General features: G+C 33.7%; 1 protein-coding gene across 2 annotated transcripts in view; it reads right to left on the bottom strand.

Moving 5' to 3' along the window:
- The window catches only part of LOC113515168 (fatty acid synthase-like), a 43,050-nt gene extending 20,720 nt beyond the window's left edge, over nt 1-22,330 (bottom strand). For both annotated transcript variants that reach the window (XM_052896021.1, XM_052896020.1), the window contains exons 1-27: nt 22,259-22,330; nt 20,865-21,017; nt 19,593-19,785; nt 18,872-18,992; nt 18,254-18,457; nt 17,567-17,683; nt 16,929-17,092; nt 15,937-16,079; nt 15,549-15,752; nt 15,254-15,443; nt 14,452-14,611; nt 12,965-13,134; nt 11,276-11,427; nt 10,216-10,399; nt 9,308-9,456; nt 8,391-8,575; nt 7,978-8,097; nt 6,789-6,898; nt 5,639-5,826; nt 4,785-4,954; nt 3,731-3,991; nt 3,497-3,617; nt 3,103-3,393; nt 2,158-2,601; nt 1,630-1,800; nt 998-1,128; nt 109-259 (exon numbers count right to left, since the gene is read on the bottom strand). In XM_052896021.1, coding sequence (XP_052751981.1) covers nt 109-259; nt 998-1,128; nt 1,630-1,800; nt 2,158-2,601; nt 3,103-3,393; nt 3,497-3,617; nt 3,731-3,991; nt 4,785-4,954; nt 5,639-5,826; nt 6,789-6,898; nt 7,978-8,097; nt 8,391-8,575; nt 9,308-9,456; nt 10,216-10,399; nt 11,276-11,427; nt 12,965-13,134; nt 14,452-14,611; nt 15,254-15,443; nt 15,549-15,752; nt 15,937-16,079; nt 16,929-17,092; nt 17,567-17,683; nt 18,254-18,457; nt 18,872-18,992; nt 19,593-19,785; nt 20,865-21,017 — 4,647 coding nt within the window. In that variant the 5' untranslated portion in view covers nt 22,259-22,330. The remainder of the gene's footprint in view (nt 1-108; nt 260-997; nt 1,129-1,629; nt 1,801-2,157; nt 2,602-3,102; nt 3,394-3,496; nt 3,618-3,730; nt 3,992-4,784; nt 4,955-5,638; nt 5,827-6,788; nt 6,899-7,977; nt 8,098-8,390; nt 8,576-9,307; nt 9,457-10,215; nt 10,400-11,275; nt 11,428-12,964; nt 13,135-14,451; nt 14,612-15,253; nt 15,444-15,548; nt 15,753-15,936; nt 16,080-16,928; nt 17,093-17,566; nt 17,684-18,253; nt 18,458-18,871; nt 18,993-19,592; nt 19,786-20,864; nt 21,018-22,258) is intronic.
- Between the last annotated feature and the right edge of the window lie 451 nt (nt 22,331-22,781).

Below are 22,781 nucleotides of genomic sequence, written 5' to 3'. Positions count from 1 at the left end.
CTTTTTCTATTTGCTCATAACGCAGGGTATACTAGCTTGATGTACCAAAGGATTGGTGTGATCATATGACGCTTAATAAAAAAAAAATAACAATGTTATAATACTGACCATTGCATAGTAGGCGGTTGTATAGGTAACCGGTACGGTTGCCGCTTCCTCAAAGCTCCACTCATCCGGAATGCACCAGGTAAACCAATCTTTAGCTTCTGCGATGTTGGCTATGCCAAACTTTTTCACCATACACATGACTCGGGAACCACTATTTGAAAAAAAATGCTTGCAATATATTTATTAGCAATAATATTTATATAGAAAATGATACACTGCTAACATATCCATACCCATCCACAACTCCAATCCCTATACCAAATCCTTTAATTTAGAATTCAAGCTGCTAGACTTTGGACCTTCCAAATGATATCAGAATAGCGCAGACCATTCTTACCTTCAGAGCTCAGTAATACGGTATCTATTTATGTGACAAGTTATGAAAGCAAGTAAGAGATATATATGAGGATAAAGGGTTTAGTATTCTGCTATCTTTATCCACCCTACAAGAACTTGGCGTAAAGATAAATTGCACTGCCGTGCGCCTTGATGAATTTATTTTTACCGTGCCGTATACAAAGTGTCATGAGTCGCATCGTAACAAAGTTGTTGAGTTTGTGCTTCCATAGATACTAACTAAAACAACTGACTTGGTTTTACATGAGATCTCACAATTTTTTGTAGTTTAAGAACTGTGTTGTGAGACTTGGCATTTTGTTACATTTTATGTTTTTGATTAAATGTATATATGCAGAGTGAAATTTAAATCATTATCAGGCAGTATTTTGCAACTAAAATTCAATTATTTCCTCAAGAGAATATGAATTGATAATAAAAAAAAATGACCATGACGCGTCCAGTTGTTAAGTTAGTATGGGATAATGACTTCAATTTTACCTTGTATTAAAAAAATAATCCGAAAATAAACATGAATTTATGTAAAACAAACTTTTGTGTACGTCCAACAATTTCCAAGCCCTGCACACACTCTTGCTCAAGCCTGCCAGTAGCAAAAGCGTCTGCTGTCACGCGGCCTGTTGCTGTCATGATATCACGAAAATTCAAAGCTGCGTAATACACCTTAAAAGAAATCAACTATTGGATTACAAATTTCCTCAATTAATATTGACAGTAAATAAAATGTGAAAGAATAGTGATTGGAGGTGATGTAGGACGTTAAAAATAACGTCATCTCAATCATCATCTTATTATTCTTTCTCTTTCTGTTTAGAATTGACGTAATTATTTCCTTTTCCATAATCTCCATTTTGCAGTAATCACATTATTCCCTTGTCTAGCTATGACATCTTTTATACAGTCTATCCATCTTTTTCTGCATTTTCTTCTACTATTACGACCACCAATATTCATATTTAACTTTTGTTAGGACAGCAAACAAGTTTATATTCGGCAGTACTAGTTATTATTTTACATTCCATTATTTTGATTTAGTCATTTAATGCAGTTGGCCACATATTTAATTAATAGAAATTAAATTGATGTTGATCTGATGTATTTTATAATCTATATATATATATTGTTGCAAATTAATAATAAGTTATTTTATGTTTGTATACTTACATGTACAAGTACAGGAGTACGATCTTTATAAATCATGTCCTTTCTGATTGGACCTTCGATCCAACTTAGTGAAGATAGATCTCCAACAGTCAAAGCATTAACAAAGGCGTGGTGCGCGCTAACTCTATCTAGATTGCCTAGGAGCAAGTGACGGTAGGTGCCCCATTGTCCCTGTAAATATAATTGTCATAAAAGAATACCATTAATGATGATTAATATGGTACTGTACTAGATAAATAATTTAAGATTGTGTTCTATAAAAAGAACCGAATTCAATTGTGCCAAAACTAGTTATGTTGATTTAAGAATTAAAACAAAATCACACAAAAAAATAACTTATCGAATAGGTTTATAAATGATGGAGTTAAGAGGCAATAAACAAAAAATACAACCGATATTAGAACACCATCGTTTTTTGAATATGGTTAAAATGTTACCATACATTTAAATTAGTAATTTATTAATATATATTAGTACTTGTAATTTACGCAAATCCCTGAATTACAGTTCCGCATATTTATTACTTACATCCTGGTAAACGTTGATCGCTAAACCTTTTTGTAATTGTTTTTTATAAAACATTAAATCATGATTGAACTCAGGCGCTGCTGGATCGGATATTAGTAAACCACTAACAGTTTCTCCACCCGGTTCTCTCCTCAGACAATTTACAAGTCCTAAAAGTCCATTAATACTTTCATTTTGTGTATACAACACAACATTTTGAGCTGTATTAATTTTATTTTTAACTATTTCAATCCAATGAAAGTTTTCATCTGCAGTTTCTATTTTGATGAACTCAACTGACGGAGGACTTATACATTTTCTCAAAAGGACAATATATTCCGATCCAATATCTTGGATTGTAATAATATCATATACATCTGAGTATTCATTGGGATCTGGACGTATTTGCTCTCGGCTTATAATAAAGCATTTGTCGCGAAGAGTAGCTACCGCTTGAGTTAATACCTGCAAAGTAGAATAAAATAGTAATAAAAAACTTGCTTAAGGTAAGGAGCTGAGTAAGTAATATTTTTCAAAATCGATAATGAATGCTGAAATAATGACAGATTAGATGTATTTGTAATAAAACAACTTGATATTTCAAGTACACTATGATGTACTCGTATTAACATGATGATAATTTTAGAAATTTAATGAAAAACAGAGTTTTATAATAAGAAACCTAATAGACTTACATAATAATGACACATATTATAATTGTATACTTTTTGAGAGAGAAGTACATATTTCCAGAGCCAGTGCGCATAAAATAAATTATACAATAAAAGAATGACGGTCCTTGCTATAATTGTTACTCTGTTATATGTAAAGGGCCTATAATATTAAAATTTGTTACCTCGTCAAATAAATAATTTGATTGCTTATTAGCTTTAAAATTATACATTTTATTTTAGACTCCACACGTTCCCTTACTTTAATAATATATAGATGAATAAATGGACTTACATTATGTCTTTTTAGTAGATTAGCTCCAACGAATAACACTGCATTAGAATATGCATGAAGTGGTTTGTTTTCTACAATTATAGACAGTGGCGCTTTAATTGCTTTATCACATACCAGAAACAATTCTGCTTGCACTAACGGTATGTCACTAAGGATTTTGGAAATTTCTTCCGCTATAGGGTGCAAATCATGTTTTCCGTATTCTTCATCAATCAATTCAATTGCCTTAACTCTATATGTTTGTACATTTTCAAGAATCAATTGAATATTAGCACGGAGACAGTCTTGAAGCTAAATAAAAAATATATTGATATAAACATAGGTTAAACAAATAATAAACCCACAATTAAATTTATTTATAATGGTCACCATATATTGTTTATTAAATGACTACCTTCATCTTGTCTCTTCCATAGTTAGAGACAAATTCGTATTTCTCTAATACAGGTAGACCCAATGGTATTCTCTTAGAACTTGGTGTCGCATGTAGACCCCGAATTTCTACACCTCCAGATCTAAAATATTTAATTTATATAGTAATTAATAAAATATACTAGAAAATATTCTGTCCCTTAATTGATATCACTCCTTTTTTTTAATATGAAACTGCATACTTCAATTAATTTACCTGATAACATTTACAGCAGGGTACACTCGAACCTCATAGGATTGCATTTTGTCTGTGTTCATTTTGGACGCAAAATTGTTATGCATATTAGTATCAATAGACAATTTTGCTATCCTGGTCGGTACGAAGAGATTACGTGTGTCGTTCTCAATGATCTTGAGTTGCAGCATGCAGTCCAAGAATGTAACCCAGTTATAGACCCAGGCAATGCGACCACGGGTGCCTTCAATATTGCAGCCTAATACTCCACGGAATAAGCCTCTATAGAAAAGATGAGGTTTAAAAAATAATGTAGTGTTTCGTAGTTAAATTATATATCCAACAACAAATACTTTGCGTATTCAATTTAAACTGCAACCTGATGAAAAAATTTTTTTTATACAACTCAGGATGGCAAACAAGCTGACGACCCACGTGATGGAAAATGGTAACCGTCGCCTATAGACATGTTGTTTTCTTTTGTTTTCTGTTTCGTTCATGATACCCCCCATGCGTTGTCATTTCTGTGGACTCAGGTGTTATTCCGCTATACCCAGTAATTTCACGCCATACCCCACCCTTTAAACCGAAACACAGCCATGCAAACACAATTGCTTCACGGTAGAAACATGAATGAGACAGAGGTGTCGAAGCAATCGACTTTTGTACAAAGTCTCCCTCCGGTAGATAAACAAATCTACAATAATAACAAATACAACTATACATAATCTCATTATAAACATAATTTGATTCGAATATGCATAGTTGACTCTAAGTAAATTTGAACTTCTGGCTATTATTTTAAATACACAATTGAGACTTAACGCGATGAAACAACCTTTGCAGATAAATAGTATTTAGATGCCTGCTTTTTTATTGACAATTATTTTATTGTCCTGTCGTGACTACGACGTGGTGCAATCCACGTCGAAACGTCGACGTTAAGTCCCAAATTGTGTATTTAAAATATGTGTAAACAACGCGAAAGTTTAAAATAAACTTTTGTCTATTATCCACCGTAGAACCGTTTAATTAGATTTTTGGTTTTTACAGTGTCGATCGAAAAATGCGTTACCTGTACTGATATCCTCTAAGATTCATTTCCTTGTAGAAATCTTTACTAAGTATATGTTTGACGTTAGGCCCAGAAACTTCAGTTGGTGTAGGCAATACACGATAATCTCGTCCAACGTTTTTCTTTGGATAAATCCGTCCAGTTACAATAGACATCCCACTTTCAACAATCTAGAATAAATTAGAGCTTCCGTTGTTTTCAATATATATATATATATATATATATATATATATATATATATATATATATATATGAATGAATGAATGAATGAGTGGTAATTTTCACGTATGAACTTGAAAAACACATGATCACAGGTCATTATAGAAAATGCCATGATATATATATATATATATATATATATATATATATATATATATATATATATATATATATATATATATAGGGAGAGAGAGAGAGAGAGAAACTTGTTTTTAGATTTTGTAGTATTTTGGATGAAAATATGTAACACAATATTTCAAATACAACATTTTTCCTTTCCTTTTTCGACAATAATTCGATTATGAAATTACTAAGCACTGTGATTGCAGAAGTCTTATTTATTTTGTACCTTATTGTACACATTGATAATACATAAAAATATGACAGAGGTAAGTAAATATGCAGCGAGCTTAACTGTAAAAGAGTTCTCTTCCAGCAAACTGTAAATGGAAAGGAGCATCAATGTCAGCGGGTAGAGCGGTGTACAATATTGTAATAAGTTTCAACAATATTTTTTACCAAGAGCTTACTTACATTTCTTCCAAGTTATAAAACTAGGCAGCGTATGATACCTTTAATGTTACATCATGTGGAGTATATTTATCAGTGTTGCCCTAGTACAAAATAAATCTTACCTCAAAATTACCACTATTTTTATGTATTGCAATGAAAAAATTTAAATGTCCATTCTTAGGGATAGGAGTTGCTCTCTTAAAACGAACATCCTCGAAGACAACAGATTTATCATCAGGCATATCTATCATCGTAGTAAGCGTCTCCCATACGAGAACTAGATACCCGGTAGCCGGGTAGAGGTTGCTGCCTGGTGAAAAATATTGTAAATATTATTATTTTCATTAAAAAAAAAATATATGTCAGGTCAAATTTATTATGTTCTAGCTTTTTGCTATTTAGTTCGTACGCGTGGATTTCAGAAATAAAAACAATGAAGTGCTCATGAATGAATAAAAAATACAATGAAGTGAGCCGTCATCTTGTTTGTCATTCTAAGTTGCATAAAAAAACTAGAACATTCTTTTAAAATGGATGCGTATAACTTTATTTTCATCAGTAGTCTACCAGGGGGAGACTTTGTACAGCAGCCGTCAAATTAGTTAGCTCTGTTCTATTCGCATTATCGCCATGAAGTAACTGTGCTGTATTTTGATCGGAAAAATGGGATTATCATCATATCAGTCTTTAACTGTCCACTACTGAACGTAAGCCTCCTCCTAGGGAGGTTTCGCCAGTAGTTGCCACGCTTGGCAGGCGGATTGGCAATTGCAGTTGGGCTTTAAAGATGTTATAAGAGGGACGCTGCTGCCCATATCTCGCCCTCCTTAGTCGCCTCTTAAGCCCCCAAGGGAAAGCAAAAGGTGGCCTATTCTATGCCAGGACCACACGGGGCGGAAAAATAGGGCATGGCAATGAAATCACAGAATACACTGATATAATACCATAGCGCTCAGGAATAGCAATGCATGAGAATCACAGTTCATTCTATGGTATGTATGTCTAAAGACAATAGTTACCACTTTCAATAAGGTGGGTAGTTAGCACGCTTTCCATTGCTGTAGGATACGTTGTAATAAATTGCATAAAAAATATCACTTATAATAATTACCCAAAATCAGGCTTTTTATAATTTTCTCACGTTCATGCTTTCTTTCAGTTTAAAGTCAAAATTTACATCTCAATTCTAATCATATTTATTCAAATAAACACGTTTACGAGCACTTTCAAGTCTTCACTTTTGTTTTTATATATCTACACCAATGTTCTTACCATTAACAACATGACCCGTCAAGTATTCGTATTCGTCGCCCTCAATATAGATTTTAATCAAGCACTCCATACAATCTCTTTTTGCATCACCATTAAAAGATGCCACGTACCTGAAAATCAACGTAACGTTGTCACGTATTGACCACGGTAAAATAATAAGAAAACAAGGGATTATTGTCTATTTACCATACAAAAATGCATTAATAACTGATTTTTTAGCGAAGGTTTGAGTTTTTCCATTTAATGGAATGGTAACTCCTTATTAATTATCAAGGGAAGTGCTTTGAAAGTGAGGAGATACGACAAACGGCGTCTTTTTTGCGGTGAACGTGTAGACTTGTGTCTTTTAAAGGTTAAATTGGGCAAAATTGTGTTCGCCTTTGATCGGAACTTAATCGAGTGAATTCCCTGTACTGTCATCCGCATCGCAATGAATATGATCAAATGTCACACATTCATGCCATGTATCTAGTTTTCAAGCTAAGAGATACTGTATTCTTCTTAGTGGATGATAATTTATTTATTTCTACAACTGGGTGGGCTTTACAGTCTCCCAATATGCTCATCCAGGAAAGCATCAGTACAATAACAGATATCTATAATTAAAAAGAATAATATGAATAAGATTTAACTCACATAACAATAATATAAATAACATTAGATCTTAAATCTCTGAATACAAACACTCTGTAGCCATCCAATGAAACTCCAGCAAGTTGGAGGCAAACACGTCTAATTGCGGAAACTAGTTCAAAACATCATTGAGTAGTGTTAATGCAAGAGAGAGGGGAGTTTGCTGAGCCAACTCTGTTCTTCTTAAATGTCATGGATCTCGTGGAGATCAAATAATGGAATGGTAACCCCGCCTGCGCTATCAGGATATGCTGGCCGGGCACCAGTGAGTGGTGATAGGAGAGCATAAAAACCGAACATTCTGTGTTATGAGGCATCAGACAATTAATACTTGCTGGCATAACCCAAAATGCACAAATTTGAGCCAATAGAGTTCTTTTACTTAATTGACCAATGACAATTCCAAAAATTAAATCCAGAGCCTAATTTATACATAACAAGATGCATACCTCTGCGTATTCGTAATCATAAAAAACTTTATTGAAACTTACTATCAACAGAGATAAAAAAGAGTTCTTAATGTATTATTAGGATATAGTAAATTTGAAATCCATACCAATCTTCACTATGCTCCCATTCCACCAAATGTGACAACATCGGTGTGCCTTGTGACACTGGAAACGATACGTGGGGATAAAGGTTCGCTAGGTGTGGATTCAATCCCGATTCATATAGCCTGAGAAAAAAATAATATAGTGAAAATATTTTGTAGAATTAGACATACAACCGGAACATACAAATGTATTAACCGAAAATTCAGCCTGAGTCCTTAGGAATGGCAACGCATGGAAGGTATCATGGGTGAAACAGTATACTCTGTTATGTTCATGGTACTACTCATGTCCATAGGCGACGGTTACCATTTTCCATCAGATGGGCCGTCAGCTTGTTTGCCATTCTAAGTTGCATAAAAAAATATCTTTCACAAATTACAAATATATTGATATTTTTATAAATATGAACACTTACTTTCCGAGAGCTATGAGGAGAACTCGAACGTTATCTTCATTATCCTTCTGGAGAAGAGATATGTTGATGATATCCTTCTTTGAAGGCTGCTGAAGAAAGGTTCGGAACAAATCGTGTGGCGTCACTTCGATGGTGATCGCATTTGGTTGAATAAGACGCGAGGTTTCTTCAAAGAAAACTGGGTTCTGTTGGTAAATATTCACAAGTAAACATTAATAGTAATAAATAAGCTTCCAAATAAGTATATTGTCAAGGTATACATTATTACCAGAGAGAGACTTTGTACAAAAGTCGATTGCGTGGGTACTTCTGTCCCATTCGTGTTTCTACCATGAAGCAGTTGTGCATGGCAAGCATGGCTGTGTTTCGGTTTGAAGGGTGGGATATGGCGTGAATTTACAGGGTACAGAGGAATAACACCTGAGTCCTCAGGAATGGCAACGCATGGGGGGTATCATGGGCGAAACAGTACATTCTGTTATGTCCATGGTACTGCTCATGTCTATAGGCGACGGTTACCACTTTCCATCAGGTGGGCCGTCAGCTTGTTAGCCATTCTAAGATGTATAAAAAAAAATCCATTATATTTATGAATATATAACGCCGTGTGGTCCCGGCATAGAATGGACCACCCCTTCCCTTCTCGTGGATGTCGTAAGAAGCAATTAAGGACACTTAAAGGTCGAGGGATGACCAGCAGCGTCCAAAAGCTTAACTGTTCTTACCAACTTGTCTGCCAAGTGGAGCCACTACCGGAGAAACTCTCTAAAGGGAAGGCCTGTATTCAGCAGTGGACAGTTACCGATTGATATGATGATGGTGACGATGATGTACATTATAATAATTATTTTATGATATTACAATATTTTTTGCTACTTTTATTAAGTATATCCATATAATGTTAATATACAACTTACCAACAGACTATCTGTATGATATTCTGCAGACGACAGCTCCGCTTTGGAACTCTTCCATTGAGACTGTGCAACCGATGTGGACAGCCAGCATTTTGAACGGGTTTTTGGCGATGGAATGATTTTCTTTAGATACTTCAGAAGTCTGTTTCCTATTGCAGAACATTAAGGAACTTATTTGTGTATAAATTATTTTGTATTTTCATAATTTATATAGACATAATTCATTTATTTAAATTCTTTTTTGTTTATTTTCAAAATTTGTCGCATTGTACCTAGAAGGCAGTTAAAATTAAGAAATGAATACTTGAATCATAATTATTTGAAATATTGTTTAATACTAATAAATAAATATTTTATATATAGAACTTTATTGAACATTCGTTAGTTAAGATTGCATGACTCCTGATTTCTGCAATTTGGTAGTTTCATTCTTTTTTGATTTGGCAATACAAATTCTAGTACAAGAATATCCATATTCATAAGGATTAGTAATACATAGTGTTATTGGTATTCCAATGTAATTTGTTATGAAAGAAAGAAATATTTTTCATTCAAGTAAACTTAGATTTAAACATTTTTGAATAGTCCATTTTGAATTTCCATTAACGCCCATTCGGAACGCAGTTTCAGCCATTAACAGGCAAGACACACAGCCATTGCTTTTTTCAAAAAGTTTAATCAAATATATATTAAATTTCTATAAATATAAACTACTAAACAGTATCAGATCATAAAATTTAAAATACATAGTATATAATTAAAACAAATCAATAGACCAACAGCGGATGTCCATGACTATTTTAATTTTATCAAATAGCAACACCGGCCATACTATTTAATCTGCGATGACAGCCATGTCTATTTTTATTGTTAAAAAAAAAACAATTAGTATATCTGTTACATCTTACCAGCTTTAGCAACGTATCGCGAATGATATGCGATGTTAGAGCATGATACTTCTTCTACGGGTATTCCTCGAGCAGACATTTTGTCAATGAACCTCTTCATGGTATCCGCTGGGCCGGAGATTGTAACGGAGTTGGGACTATTACGTGAAGCTACATCAATCTCGGGTGGGCACATTGATTTAATCTGTCATAAACACGAGAAATGGTACTTTAATTTCGTGGGTCAGAATTTTTTCAATGGATGATAATGGTATGACCTCCGCCAGGTTTATAAGTATACACTGACAAAGCACCAGTGAGAGATGATAGGTGAGAATGAAACAGGACAACTGGCCAATCGTAGTGAATGGAAAACCGTGTGAAAGTCGATCTGATAGCGCATATATTCTAATAAGAAATAGGGATGTTAAACTCTACTACTAACAATCCCTTGAATATTTCTAATTTGAATATATTTTAAAATAGAGCAGCGGAGATTTTAGATTCGATAGAATTTTGAGATGCCAAGTACAGGGTGAGCGTTTATAAAGATTGTGTCCTACAAAAAAAACCGACTTCAATTTTCAACAAAACCAGTTATTATGTTTTAAAAACTAATGTACAGAATTGATTTTGATTAAATTTCTATAGAACCGATGTGTAAGTATATCCTTGCCGATTAAAAAAGAAACTGTTTAGAACTGGCAGAGTTATGAGGTAACAAATATAAAACAAAATACCACCGAATTGAGAACTTCAATAGAAAATTGAAGATGGTTGAAAAAACAATTTTAGGTGTAGAAGTTAATGTGCTATATTGTATAACAAGCATAACATATAACTTACACCACTTACTATGAGTTAGAAATTAATTAGTTACTGATCCTTACTAATTTTATAAATGTGAAAGTGAGGTTATTTGTCACCTCTTAGCGCCTTAACGGTTCAACCTTTCATCATGATATCATATACATGCATTATAAGCGATGAAGAAGTACATAGGTTACTATTTATTTAGATTAATCACCATTCTAGTCACATAGGCCAGGTCACAGATAGAAGCTAGTTAATAATCATTCACCTTATCATAACCCACACTAAGTGTAGCCATGGATCCTTCAACCAGCTGTTCTTCAGTAAATGCCAGGCCTTGGCAGTAGGCCGCAAGTATTGTCTGTTCAATTGTGAAACAGTCATCAGCGTACGCGCACACCAACTCTCCGATACCATATCCTGTAAGGATTTAAGTTTTTTGCTTTTTAAGAGAGTTATAAGGATGGTCTTTTTATGCAACTTGGAATGACAAACAAGCTGATGGCCCACCTGATAGAAAGTGGTAACCGTCACCTATAGACAAGAACTATAGTATCCTTTATGCGTTGCCATTCCTGAGGATTAAGGTTTTTAGAATTGAGTCTAATATCTGTATTTTTTATGACGATGTCAAGTAATTGAGTTGAAAATTCTGAATGAGTATTGATAGACTTTTTTAACCGATAGGGTTTACTCCGATGTTAGCCTTTATATTTGTTTGTCATAATTCTGTGCCAAAGTTAATAGGTATTTCTTTACGATTTTAACGAGTGCTTCTTGAGAATTTGTAGATACACAAATCCACATTCTAAAGTCCCTTTACTAAAGACCCGACTAAGACGAAGCAAAAAGGAGGATTATGATTCTGACCAGTGATTTTCAATGCAACGACTATTTTTGCGTTGATGTGATTTGAACTTGCTGTTTAATTTTTTTTTGCCGAACGATCCACCCTTCAATCCGGGGGGGAAAGGGATTGTTAGTAATGGAGACTAAGAATCCCATTGCTAGCAATATACCCAACCAGGTCGACCTCCTCGCGGTTCCCCCTGGAAACTATCATGGTTAATTCCTGATGAATTCATCATGATGGGCTAACTGTTTTCATTCTCATCTATCACCCTTCACTGGTGCTCCGCTAGCGTATCCCGTTAGCGCAGGCGGGGTTACCATTCCATTTTCACCCATAAAAAAAAACCCTTGAATCCGAAACACAGAAATGCAAACACAACTGCTTCACGGTAAAAACTGTGAAGCAGGTGTGTCTGCATCTCTGTGTTTAAAAATAACAACGAAATAATGACAAACCTAACTATACATATTTGTGCGTTAATTTTATTCCGTCTACGTTAGATTTTTACAAAATAAAAAAAAATTCAATAACTTGTCTAAGTGATGTTTTAATTTTTTGTTACTGTTGCCCTATTTTGAGAAGCTCTGTACAATCGATGTGAATATATCATTATTAGAAAAGTACATTCTGCTTTATAAAATTCATTTGAGATGAACTGACCACGCAGTGACAGGTACGTCGCTTTGCGTAAATGAGGCTACAGTTTTGATTCTTGGTCGGGTGAAATTTTGAAAACGAACTTAGACCCTAGATGTCTGTTGTCTGGTTCCAAAAAAATAATATCATTCACAAACAAGCACATACAAAGTACTTACAAAATTAACAGAGTTACACTATTGTATTAGGTACCTGTGGAAATAATGATAAGTGTAGATTTATACAATAAATAAATAATTCGTGTTATATCATCATCATCATCAGCCTTTAACTGTTCACTGCTGAACATAAACCTCCTGCTTAGGGGTCTTTGCCAGTAGTTTTCACGCTTGCCACCCATGGGAAAGGAAGGGGTGGCTTATTTTATGCCGGGACCACATTGCAAGTGTGTTACATAATACAATTTTTTTTTATTTAAAGGATCTCTGAATACATTAAAATACTTACCAATAATGTAATCAGGCTGTATGTTAACAGATTTTAGTACATCCGTAAGACCAATCTGAATCGCTGTAGTAACAAGAAAGGTGTTCAAGATGTTGTCGTAATTTGTATGGTTATGTTCTGTGACTATTTTGGTTAAATTAACACCCTTAGGCTCTAGTGCTTCGTGACATCTGTAAAAAAATAATTTGCAAAGTTAAAATTTTGCAACTTACCATTTAAATAAGTTGTGTCACACACGACGGTTGAATTGAAAGCGATCGAGCAAGGTAAAAAATGATTGACCAAATAACTTTGTATATTTCGTGTTGATTGAAATACATATATGGAAGAATACAGCGAAACTCTTTCTTATATACTTATATATACATCTTCTTAATAGTAACATAACATTACTTATATTAAAACAAAATTCTCGGTTCTCTGCCATAATGTTGCAAAGCATAAAATTAGCAGGAATAAGTGAAACCAAATACGAGTATGTATAAATGAAGGGAGCCTTTTTCCACCGGGTGGACAGTATGCTCGTTTGTTTTTTAAACTATTTCATGTCATTTTTTATTGTTAGCAATAAAAAATTACATTCATTCATATCAGGAACTTTATAATAAACGATGACTCAAACCATCACTGACTTTTGTTTATTGATAACCGTGTGTATTTTCAGTTCTTAAGTGAAACCTGAAACGATGATTTTAACTTATTTATTTTATTATTTCATTTATTTATCATTAAGTTTGATTAGTTTTCAGTGGTGGATTTACTAGCAGGCTGAGTAGATTGAAGCCTAGGGCGGCGCTTTTAATAGTTATACTCATAATTTTATTGACAAAATTTGTAATTGATATGATTCTAAACTAGATATCGAATTACAGAAGTCAGCAGGAGCAGTAAATTTTGAATAGCCCACTGAATTTCAATAACCCATTCGCTTTATTTATTTTTATTTATTTATGTACACTTTATTGCACCATTTATAAAATAGTAAACATATTTAACTGTAATAAGAAATGATACAAAAGGCGGCCTTATCGCTAAGCAATCTCTTCCAGACAACCTTTATTTCTAACTTAGGTGATTACACAGTATAAGATACTGCCCATGATGTTGTCCATGCGTTGCCATTCCTAAGAACTCAGGTGTTATTCCCCTGTACCTTGTAAATTTACTGCCATAAACAGCCATGCAAACACAACTTCTTTACGGTAGAAACACGAATGGAATAGAGGTGGCCAAGCAAACGACTTTTGTACAAAGTCTCCCTCTGTTAAATATTATACTACCGTATCATGTAATTTTACTTCTAAATTTATAATCGATTCTCCTGTTAACATACATTACATATAAGCATCTCCAAAGTAGCAAACAACACATGATTAACTGTAATATACGAGTATATGGTATTATTGTTTGTAACTAAAGATAATGTTGCCATTATCTATAGATATTGAGTTTGTTGGTCATTCTAAGTAGTATTAAAATATGTTTACTTATCTATAGCAGCAGCGAAGACAGGTATCTTCAAAAGATTTGGAATTATTCCAGTCCACTGCGATCCTATTCCTGAATACACCAACCACACTGGCCGATGAATCCCAGAAACGTATCGGATATCGCGAGCGAGACATACGCTCTTACTTGGTGTAGAGCCTAAAAATATTCTTAAGTTAGCCAATCTCTTAACTTATATAATATGACAGTTTAAAGTAAGAACACAACACATTGGTTATTAGATAAATTAGTGCATACACAAACGATATGTATTTATGTAACATATGTTTATATTGTACTTTGTTCCACCATATTTTTTTGTTAGGGAACACCGTCTTCTAAAACTGGAAGCTAAAAATACTTCGCTTACTGGAAGAACAAATAACCATAACACAGTTAAAATTAATAGGTAGGAAAGAAAACGAGAAAAAATCTATATAGGCTAATTACGTTCTCTTATGAAGAGAAACCAATACCCAGTAGTTGGATCCTAAAGATAATTATGTATGTACAATTAGTACTAGCACTATTGCATTAAAATGGTATCAGACACAAAAAGATAAAACAAAATAAAAAGTATCGTAAATAGTTTTATTTGTATAGTACTTTTTGTTTTATTTTTCCTATAGAACCAATCAATAGGAAAGATTATTCAAAAAACGAGTTTATAGTATACTATTGTATAGAGTCGTATTTTCAATACCAATGTACTATTAAACTACCTACTATTGTTACTCTAAATGAATACCAAATTAAAAAAGAAATGTAAAATGTTAATAATTCTATTTGCTCTTAATTTACCTAATAATGTAAATCCTCTAACATTGTGACCAACAATATTTTTATCGTGGATGGCATGTAACAATCTAACTTCTTCTACGTCCACTGTTCTAGTCTCCAAGTCATCAAGTATTTTGGTTACAGCAGAGTCTATGCGTCCAGAAACACATACTAGACGAGGCAACTCGTCAGCTGGAAGTCCGTTATTTACCTGCATGGCAAAATGTATTCCAAGTCAGGCATAAAATTTTATTAGAATTACAAATAGCTACAACGCATCACAGAATAGATATGAAATCACGGATATGTAAATCACCTTTTCTGGAGCTGCGTTTTTCAAAAGAATATGGGCATTTGCTCCGCCAAAACCAAAACTGTTGATACCAGACAAGCCTCTATTCCAGGGTTGCTTCTCTGTAACAACTTGAAGAAGGCCCTCAGCTAATGAGGGGAACCCCTCTCTTGGAGTTTCATAATATAGATTTGGTGGAATAAATCCTGTGTTGTACGCAATGCACATCTAGAAAACAAAATAATATTATTTTTTTACGATTGATACGTGCACCGTGTCTAAGTATCATTACCAATTACAGAAACCATGTTTTCCTTGTCCATGGCTAAAATTATTTTGTGATATAAATAGTTCACACTTCATAAACAAATCATAAAAAGCAGGAAAAAAAAAGGAATGGTCTTACGTATACCTTAACAAGGGAACTTAGACCGGAAACAGGTTCGGTGTGACCTAAGTTGGACTTGATAGAGCCTATCATAAGTGGTTTCGAGCGGCCGCTGCAGAATACTTCCTCAATCGCTCGTAACTCCTCAGGATCACCAACTTTTGTACCTGTTTAGAATATTTCTCTAAATAACGTATGTGGCATTAGAGTATTGGCCTCTTTTATATAATTTACAGTTACATTACACTTTTGTCGACGCAAAAGTATAGGAGATTAAAATTATGGATATACTTTAAAATTTTTGAAAACGTCCACTTAATTGTTGTCATGTATATCTCCAATATTTTTGCTGAAAATCTAAAGCGTCACATATTTTATTCTCTTATTAAGCGAGTTTACACCTTTAACTCGCTGAAGTGTGACAACGTCGCAATCACCAGAGGGAGACTTTGTACAAAAGTCGTTTGCTTGGGTACTTCTGTCCCATATGGAATTCTACCGTGAAGCATTTGCGTTTTCATGGCTGTGTTTCGGTTTGAAAAGTCGAATATGGCAGTGAATTTACAGGGTACAGAGGAATAACACCTTAGTTCTCAGGAATGACGACGTATGGGGGTATCATGGGCGAAACAGTATACACTCTTATGTCCATAGTATAATGTCATGCCTATAAGCGACGGTTACCACTTTCCATTGGGCGGGCCGTCAGCTTGTTTGCCATTCTAAGTTGCATAAAAGTCACAATTATCTGTCAATTTTCAAAAACAATTTTAGCATTTTCAATGTTTTTCGCTGATTATTTAAAAAAAAACTAGCTCCATCATGTAAGTATGTAAGTTACTTTGTGGTACAAAGTCTACCTCTGATTTCTACATACAATGATCAGAGGTAAATAACCACAACTATATACAGAGCTTGAGTTCGAGAATGATTCATACAGAAATAAAAAAAAAATAGTCTTAAGAATAGCATAAGTTGATCCTCCTGACAATAAAAAAGTCTATTGATAAACAAACCTGTGCTATGAGCTTCAAGAAACTCTAAACTAGATGGTGGAATACAGCATTCCTCGTAGAACTCCTGTAGCAGTAACTTTTGGATATTACCAGATGGGTATGTGATACCTTGCTCTTTGAATCCATCACAATTTGTCTTCGCATGAAGTACTTGAGCATACACCCTGGATATCAAATTTTTATAGTGCTGGATAAAAATTAATCACTAAATGTGTTGCTAACCGCAAAACTCAAGATTGGTTGGATCAATTTGACAATTTTTTTGTTTTTCAAATATTCGTTGAATCTCAGGGGAAGTCCTTATAGAAGAAACATTGAAAAAGTTATCCAGAAAAACCTAAAACCTCTATTTTCAGAAATGTTTACTCCCACAAACACTCAGGTTATGAAATAAGCTCCCTGCCGAAGTTATCCCTAGTAGAGACTACAACATGGGGTTCTTCAAATGGGGCTTAAAGAGTTTTCTTCAGGGTCGGCAATGCGCGCGTAATACCCCTGGTATTGCAGGCATTCATAACCTACGGTAACTGTTTACCATCAGGTGGGCCGTATCCTTGTTTGTCACCTTACGCAAATGCTATATGTTGCTATTTATTTATTAATTATATGGACATAATATATTTATAAATAATTTGTACCTTCTAGAGTTTCTCGATTTTTGTAAGAAGCAAATAACATCAGCTTCGGAGCGTGCATAGCCATTGGCTTTGTTGTCGAAACATTTGCAGCGGCCATCTTGAGATAATACGCCTAATCTGTAGCAAACAGAAGACAAGTTAGCTCATGTAATAAAGAAAGAAAGTAAATTGATATTTTAAAATTCAAGGATATGATTCTTTTTATACCACTGTGGATTCAAGTAGTGTAAAATATACTATTAATTGTTATATAGATATACCGTTGATTGATAATCAATTCATTGATAAAAAGATGAAAGTGACTTTTAAGACAGGTCAATACTTGATTTAATTTCAGTAAAGTCGTTATTTGAAAAGGGAGTAGGATTATTAGAAATTTCTACAAGATAGGAAGTTACTAGGACTTCTATCCAAACTATATTAACTCAGTTATGGGTGACGGTTTCCACTTTCCATCAGGTGGGCTTGTTTGCCATTTTAACTTGTATAGAAAAAAAAAGAAAAAAAGAGTTAACCTGTATTTCTTTCTGTAACTTTCACCAACTAATATAAAAAAAAAATATCTACAAAAACAACCAAGTACTACTAAAAATGCTAATATTTATTAAATCGTGTTTTTTGGAAATGTTAGAGTTTAAAGAAATGCACAAATTGTTATGAGATTTGAAAGCATTTTAATTTGTGTACCTGAAGAATTGCAGTGATATGAATGGATGGAGACATAAGTTACATCCGCCTACTAAAGCAGCGTCACAGCGACCATCTCTGATTGCTCGGTAAGCATGTTCTAAAGCATATGAAGAACTCGAGCAAGCTGTGTCTACAGTATAAGATGGGCCAGTAACTCCTAGCCAATCGGATATACGATTGGGTAACATAGCACGGCAACATCTGTGTACAATATTTACAAAATTAGCAAAGCGAGTGTTTGTATTCTGCATAGAAACCTCTATTCCATTCGTAGTCTTGCCATTTAACAGCTGCGTTTGCATAACCGTGTCTTGGTTTGAAAGGGCATATATGGTAGTGAAATTACTCAGTACAAAAGCATAATATCTTTTAGAGGCTAAGATGATGATCATCATCATCATCTTAGCCTCTAACTGTCCACAGTTGAACATAACATCATAAGGGATGTTTTGCCTATAGTTGCCACGCTTGTCAGTGTAGGTTTCTGTTTATCCCTCAACCATTAATTTTCCTTTTTTAGCCTACGGAATAATATATTGCCATCCTATCAAAAGAACAAAATTTCGATTGAAAAAAAATCTTATATAATATAATATCTAATTAAGAACAACTTACCCAACAATACCGTAATTGTTTAAATGCATATTTTTATAGAACCATGTCTTTTCAGACTCAGAGTGACAGGTACCAACAAAAACTCCAGTCCTTGTGTTTCGTAGTTCCTCGGGATTGAAACCTAAAAAAGTATTTTAGTCAATACTGTGTCTATCCAAACAATTAGATTTGCAGAATAATTTGAGGAAACCATTAGGCTTGTTTGTTAGTCGTTTTATTTGTTACCATAAACTTTTTGATAAATGATTTAGCCAGAGGGAGACTTTGCACAAAAGTCGTCAGCTTTAGTACTTCTGTCCCATTCGTGTTTCTACCATGAAGTAATTGTGCAATAATAAAGTGATTTCTAAGAGGGAAAACAAAGTTGTCAAAATCAGGTAGCTTAAACTAATATTATAAAGAGGACATATTAGATTTAAGTATCTTTGTTTGTAATGAATGAACTCAAAAACTATTTACTTGATCAATTTTAAAATTTCTTGCAACTATAGCAAAATACATTATCAACTGTTCTATCATTTTTTTTAATTTAATAACTACCGGTTTAACTTGTAATTAGAGTGTGAAAACTCGACTAGTTTCAGAATCAATTCGTGATCCTTAATCATAAGTGGCTGTGATGCCAGTACATTTTTAATAATAAATACTGTCCTATCAGGCTATATTTTATTAAAAAAAAGCGTAGGGTACTGAGATGTGCAGTTAGTATTAAATAACTTACCGGCATCAAAAATAGCTTCATAAGCTTTCTCCATTATGATTCTAGACATAGGATCCATACTATGGGCTTGCTTGTAGTTAACCCCAAAGAAAGAAGCATCAAATTTGTTCAAATCATCGATTTTTCCGGTACGATGCGGAATTTCGAGACGTTCTTGGTTCCATCGTCGGTTGTCATCGGAAACTAAATCCACCTGATAATAACGATTTACTAATATTATAAAAAGGAAAGTAAGTTTGTTTGATACCTCTTGATGCCTTAACAGCTTAACTAATTCTAATGAAATTTTAGCTATATGACAGTCAAACAGAGGAAGTCTTTTATTTCGGTCACTTAACATAAATCTCGATCACGCGGAAAAAGTTGCAGAGAAAAGACAGTATATCTTTTAATACCAATTGCAGCTAAGCAACTTTTTTCATGTCGTTGGCACTGACGAAGTCTGAATTCGAACCTGTTTACTGCAATATTTTTATGGAATATCTATGTTCCTACAAAGGCGTTCTCAAAAAAAATGGGATAAAGAGGTTCAGGGTCGACAACGATCCCCTGTCATTGCAGGCGGTCATAGACTACAGTAATTGCGTATTATCAAGTAGATCGTGTACTTAGCTTGGGGACGTTTAAGTATTAAGTTATGCAATTTGGGAGGAGAGGGGATCTTTTAAAATTTTGCGACGCATTACAAGGGCGCAAGGGGGTTCGAACGACACGTTACGTAACATTGTTCTTTTTATTAAAATAAAAAACTAGAGAATTAAAATCTTGCAAGGTGGCAACCCTTTTCGTTTATATTTTTCGTGGAATCTCTCGACTGTAACTTACGTTATTTTTATTTTGTTATTGTTGTCAGTATTCGATAGTATTGTAACTTTTAGGAAAAAATTATCACTTGTATGTTACGTAACAAGGACGGAGGGGAGGAAGGTACAGAAAAATGTTACAGCGTGTTATATAAGGAGGAGGAAGGATCAAAAATTTTCAAAAATTCCGTTACATAATATTTGAACGACTTAAATTGTGGCCACCTAATGGCTTCCCCATAACTCCGTGAATCCCTTTTCCAGCATTCTTTTTCTAAATTTGAGATGTTTATTAATGCATGTAACATGTTAGAATATTAATTCTGTAGTAACTTCAGGGTCAGCAAGGCACACGAAAGACCCCTAGCGTTGTAGGCCTCCATTGGCTACAGTGACTGTTTAACATCAGACGGACTGTAAATTTGCCACCTTTGTGATATAAAAAAGAATAAGAAATTATTGAAATTACCTTATTGAAAAGATTTTCCTGCAGACTTAGTATCGAGTTAGATTCCGGAAAACTGCCGGACATGCCGGTGATGTAAATTTCATCACCGGGTAATGGGTGTGATAACAGGTACCCTGAGCTCAACTTGGATTCGTCAGTTGTTTTAGTCGTCATCTGATCAAAGTTTCAAAAGTATATTATATATATATATCAATAATGATATTGAAAAACATCTCATTCTTGAGCAATCCTTGTGAGTTTAATGTTATTAAAACTAGAAATACAATTAGTGTTTAATGGTTTACAGGAATTATAAGAAGAATTTATAGATAGATATTGCTAGGTTTATGGCCAAATATTCCATCTTTAACATGTTACTTTGATAGAAAGCCACCATTTAAATATTTATCCAGTACATTTTCTTAATTACAAACATTAATTACACAGCAATATTTAAAGAGATTTATCTCCGAAGTATTTTTATCTATATATATATATATATATATATATATATATATATATATATATATATATATATATATTCTTACGCTTTCATGACTCTTTTCATGCATTCACACCAGATCCTGAGACTCGGTATAAAAACCCTATTTTAATTATTATAGATAGATAGATACTCTTTATTGTTTCCTCCATAAAATTACAATAGTAAACTTTGTAATTATAAATATAAACAATTACAAGAAAATATTACACTAATAAAACAATGGGTGGCCTTATCGCTAAAAGAGATCTCTTTCAGTCAACCTCTGGATATGACATAAATTGGCAAAACTGAATAGCAAAAGCCTTGTATTGTATCTTTATATACATTTTTGGCTTCATTCACTTTTAGGATTCATCTCATGTATCTCATATTTTTAATTATTATATTATATCTAATTGTTCGCTCTACACAGCATTTGCCAGTACAGGCTCGCTACTCATGAAGACTGAAAAGTATTTTTTACCTCTTGTGACATTATTACGATGCTTCATATAAATTTTTCTTAAATGTATATATAAAATATAATGTATATTAAATATATACAATGTACAGATAGATGTCTGATTACAATTTCATTATCTACATATACAAAATTCCCCTCTCACAGTGTTAGTTGCCATACTTCTCCGAAGCGGCTTAACCGATTTTGATGAAATTTTATATGTATACTCGATAGGTCTGAGAATAGGTTGTTATCTGCTTTTTATACCCCTAAGTGAAAAGGGTGGCGTGTCCCAAATCATGTTTTCTTAGAAATAATTTATATAGCAAAACAATGTTTGCCGGATCACCTAACATTACTTATAGAATGAATCCATTTAAAGTATGTATCTAAAAACTTATATTTATAACCATCCGATAGGAAGTGGCAACACAAAATAATATTAGCCAAATAAAAAAATTAACTTACATTGAATCGAACAGCAGAATTAGCTCTTGCAATGACGAAATGCGATTATGCTTGTCGAATTTACAATTTAAAATACATGTGAACTCAAGGGCTCATGCATTTATATCTGTGATTGTATGATAAATATTTGCAAACACTACATTTTTAAGGATATGAGTAACTTAGTCGTTGTTGTTTTTTTGCGCATCATTCGCATGGAAAGTTAATCTCATTTAATAAACGACTCTATGAATTGGTAAAAGGAAAATTTTTCTATATATCTTTTTTATTTATACCACTGAGACGGCAAACAAGCATACGACCCGCCTGATGGTAAACAGTTACCGTGTGCAATACCAGGGGCATTACGCGCGCATTGCAGACCTTAAAGAAACCCCATGCTGTGGTCTCTTGGAAAAACCTCGACAGCGGATTTATTCCATAACCTGAGCGTTCGTGGAAGAAATCTCTGAGATCATTCTGTAAATTACTATCTAGGCTCCAAGGTATGGGCAGTGAACCCCCTGTCGATGGCTAGCTGTTC

The sequence above is a fragment of the Galleria mellonella genome, unplaced genomic scaffold (assembly GCF_026898425.1).
Source record: "Galleria mellonella isolate WM207_F2 unplaced genomic scaffold, CSIRO_AGI_GalMel_v1 utg312, whole genome shotgun sequence".
NCBI classification, from domain to species: Eukaryota; Metazoa; Arthropoda; class Insecta; order Lepidoptera; family Pyralidae; genus Galleria; species Galleria mellonella.
Note: the sequence above shows the minus strand (reverse complement) of the source record. Positions and strands in the feature narration are given on the sequence as shown.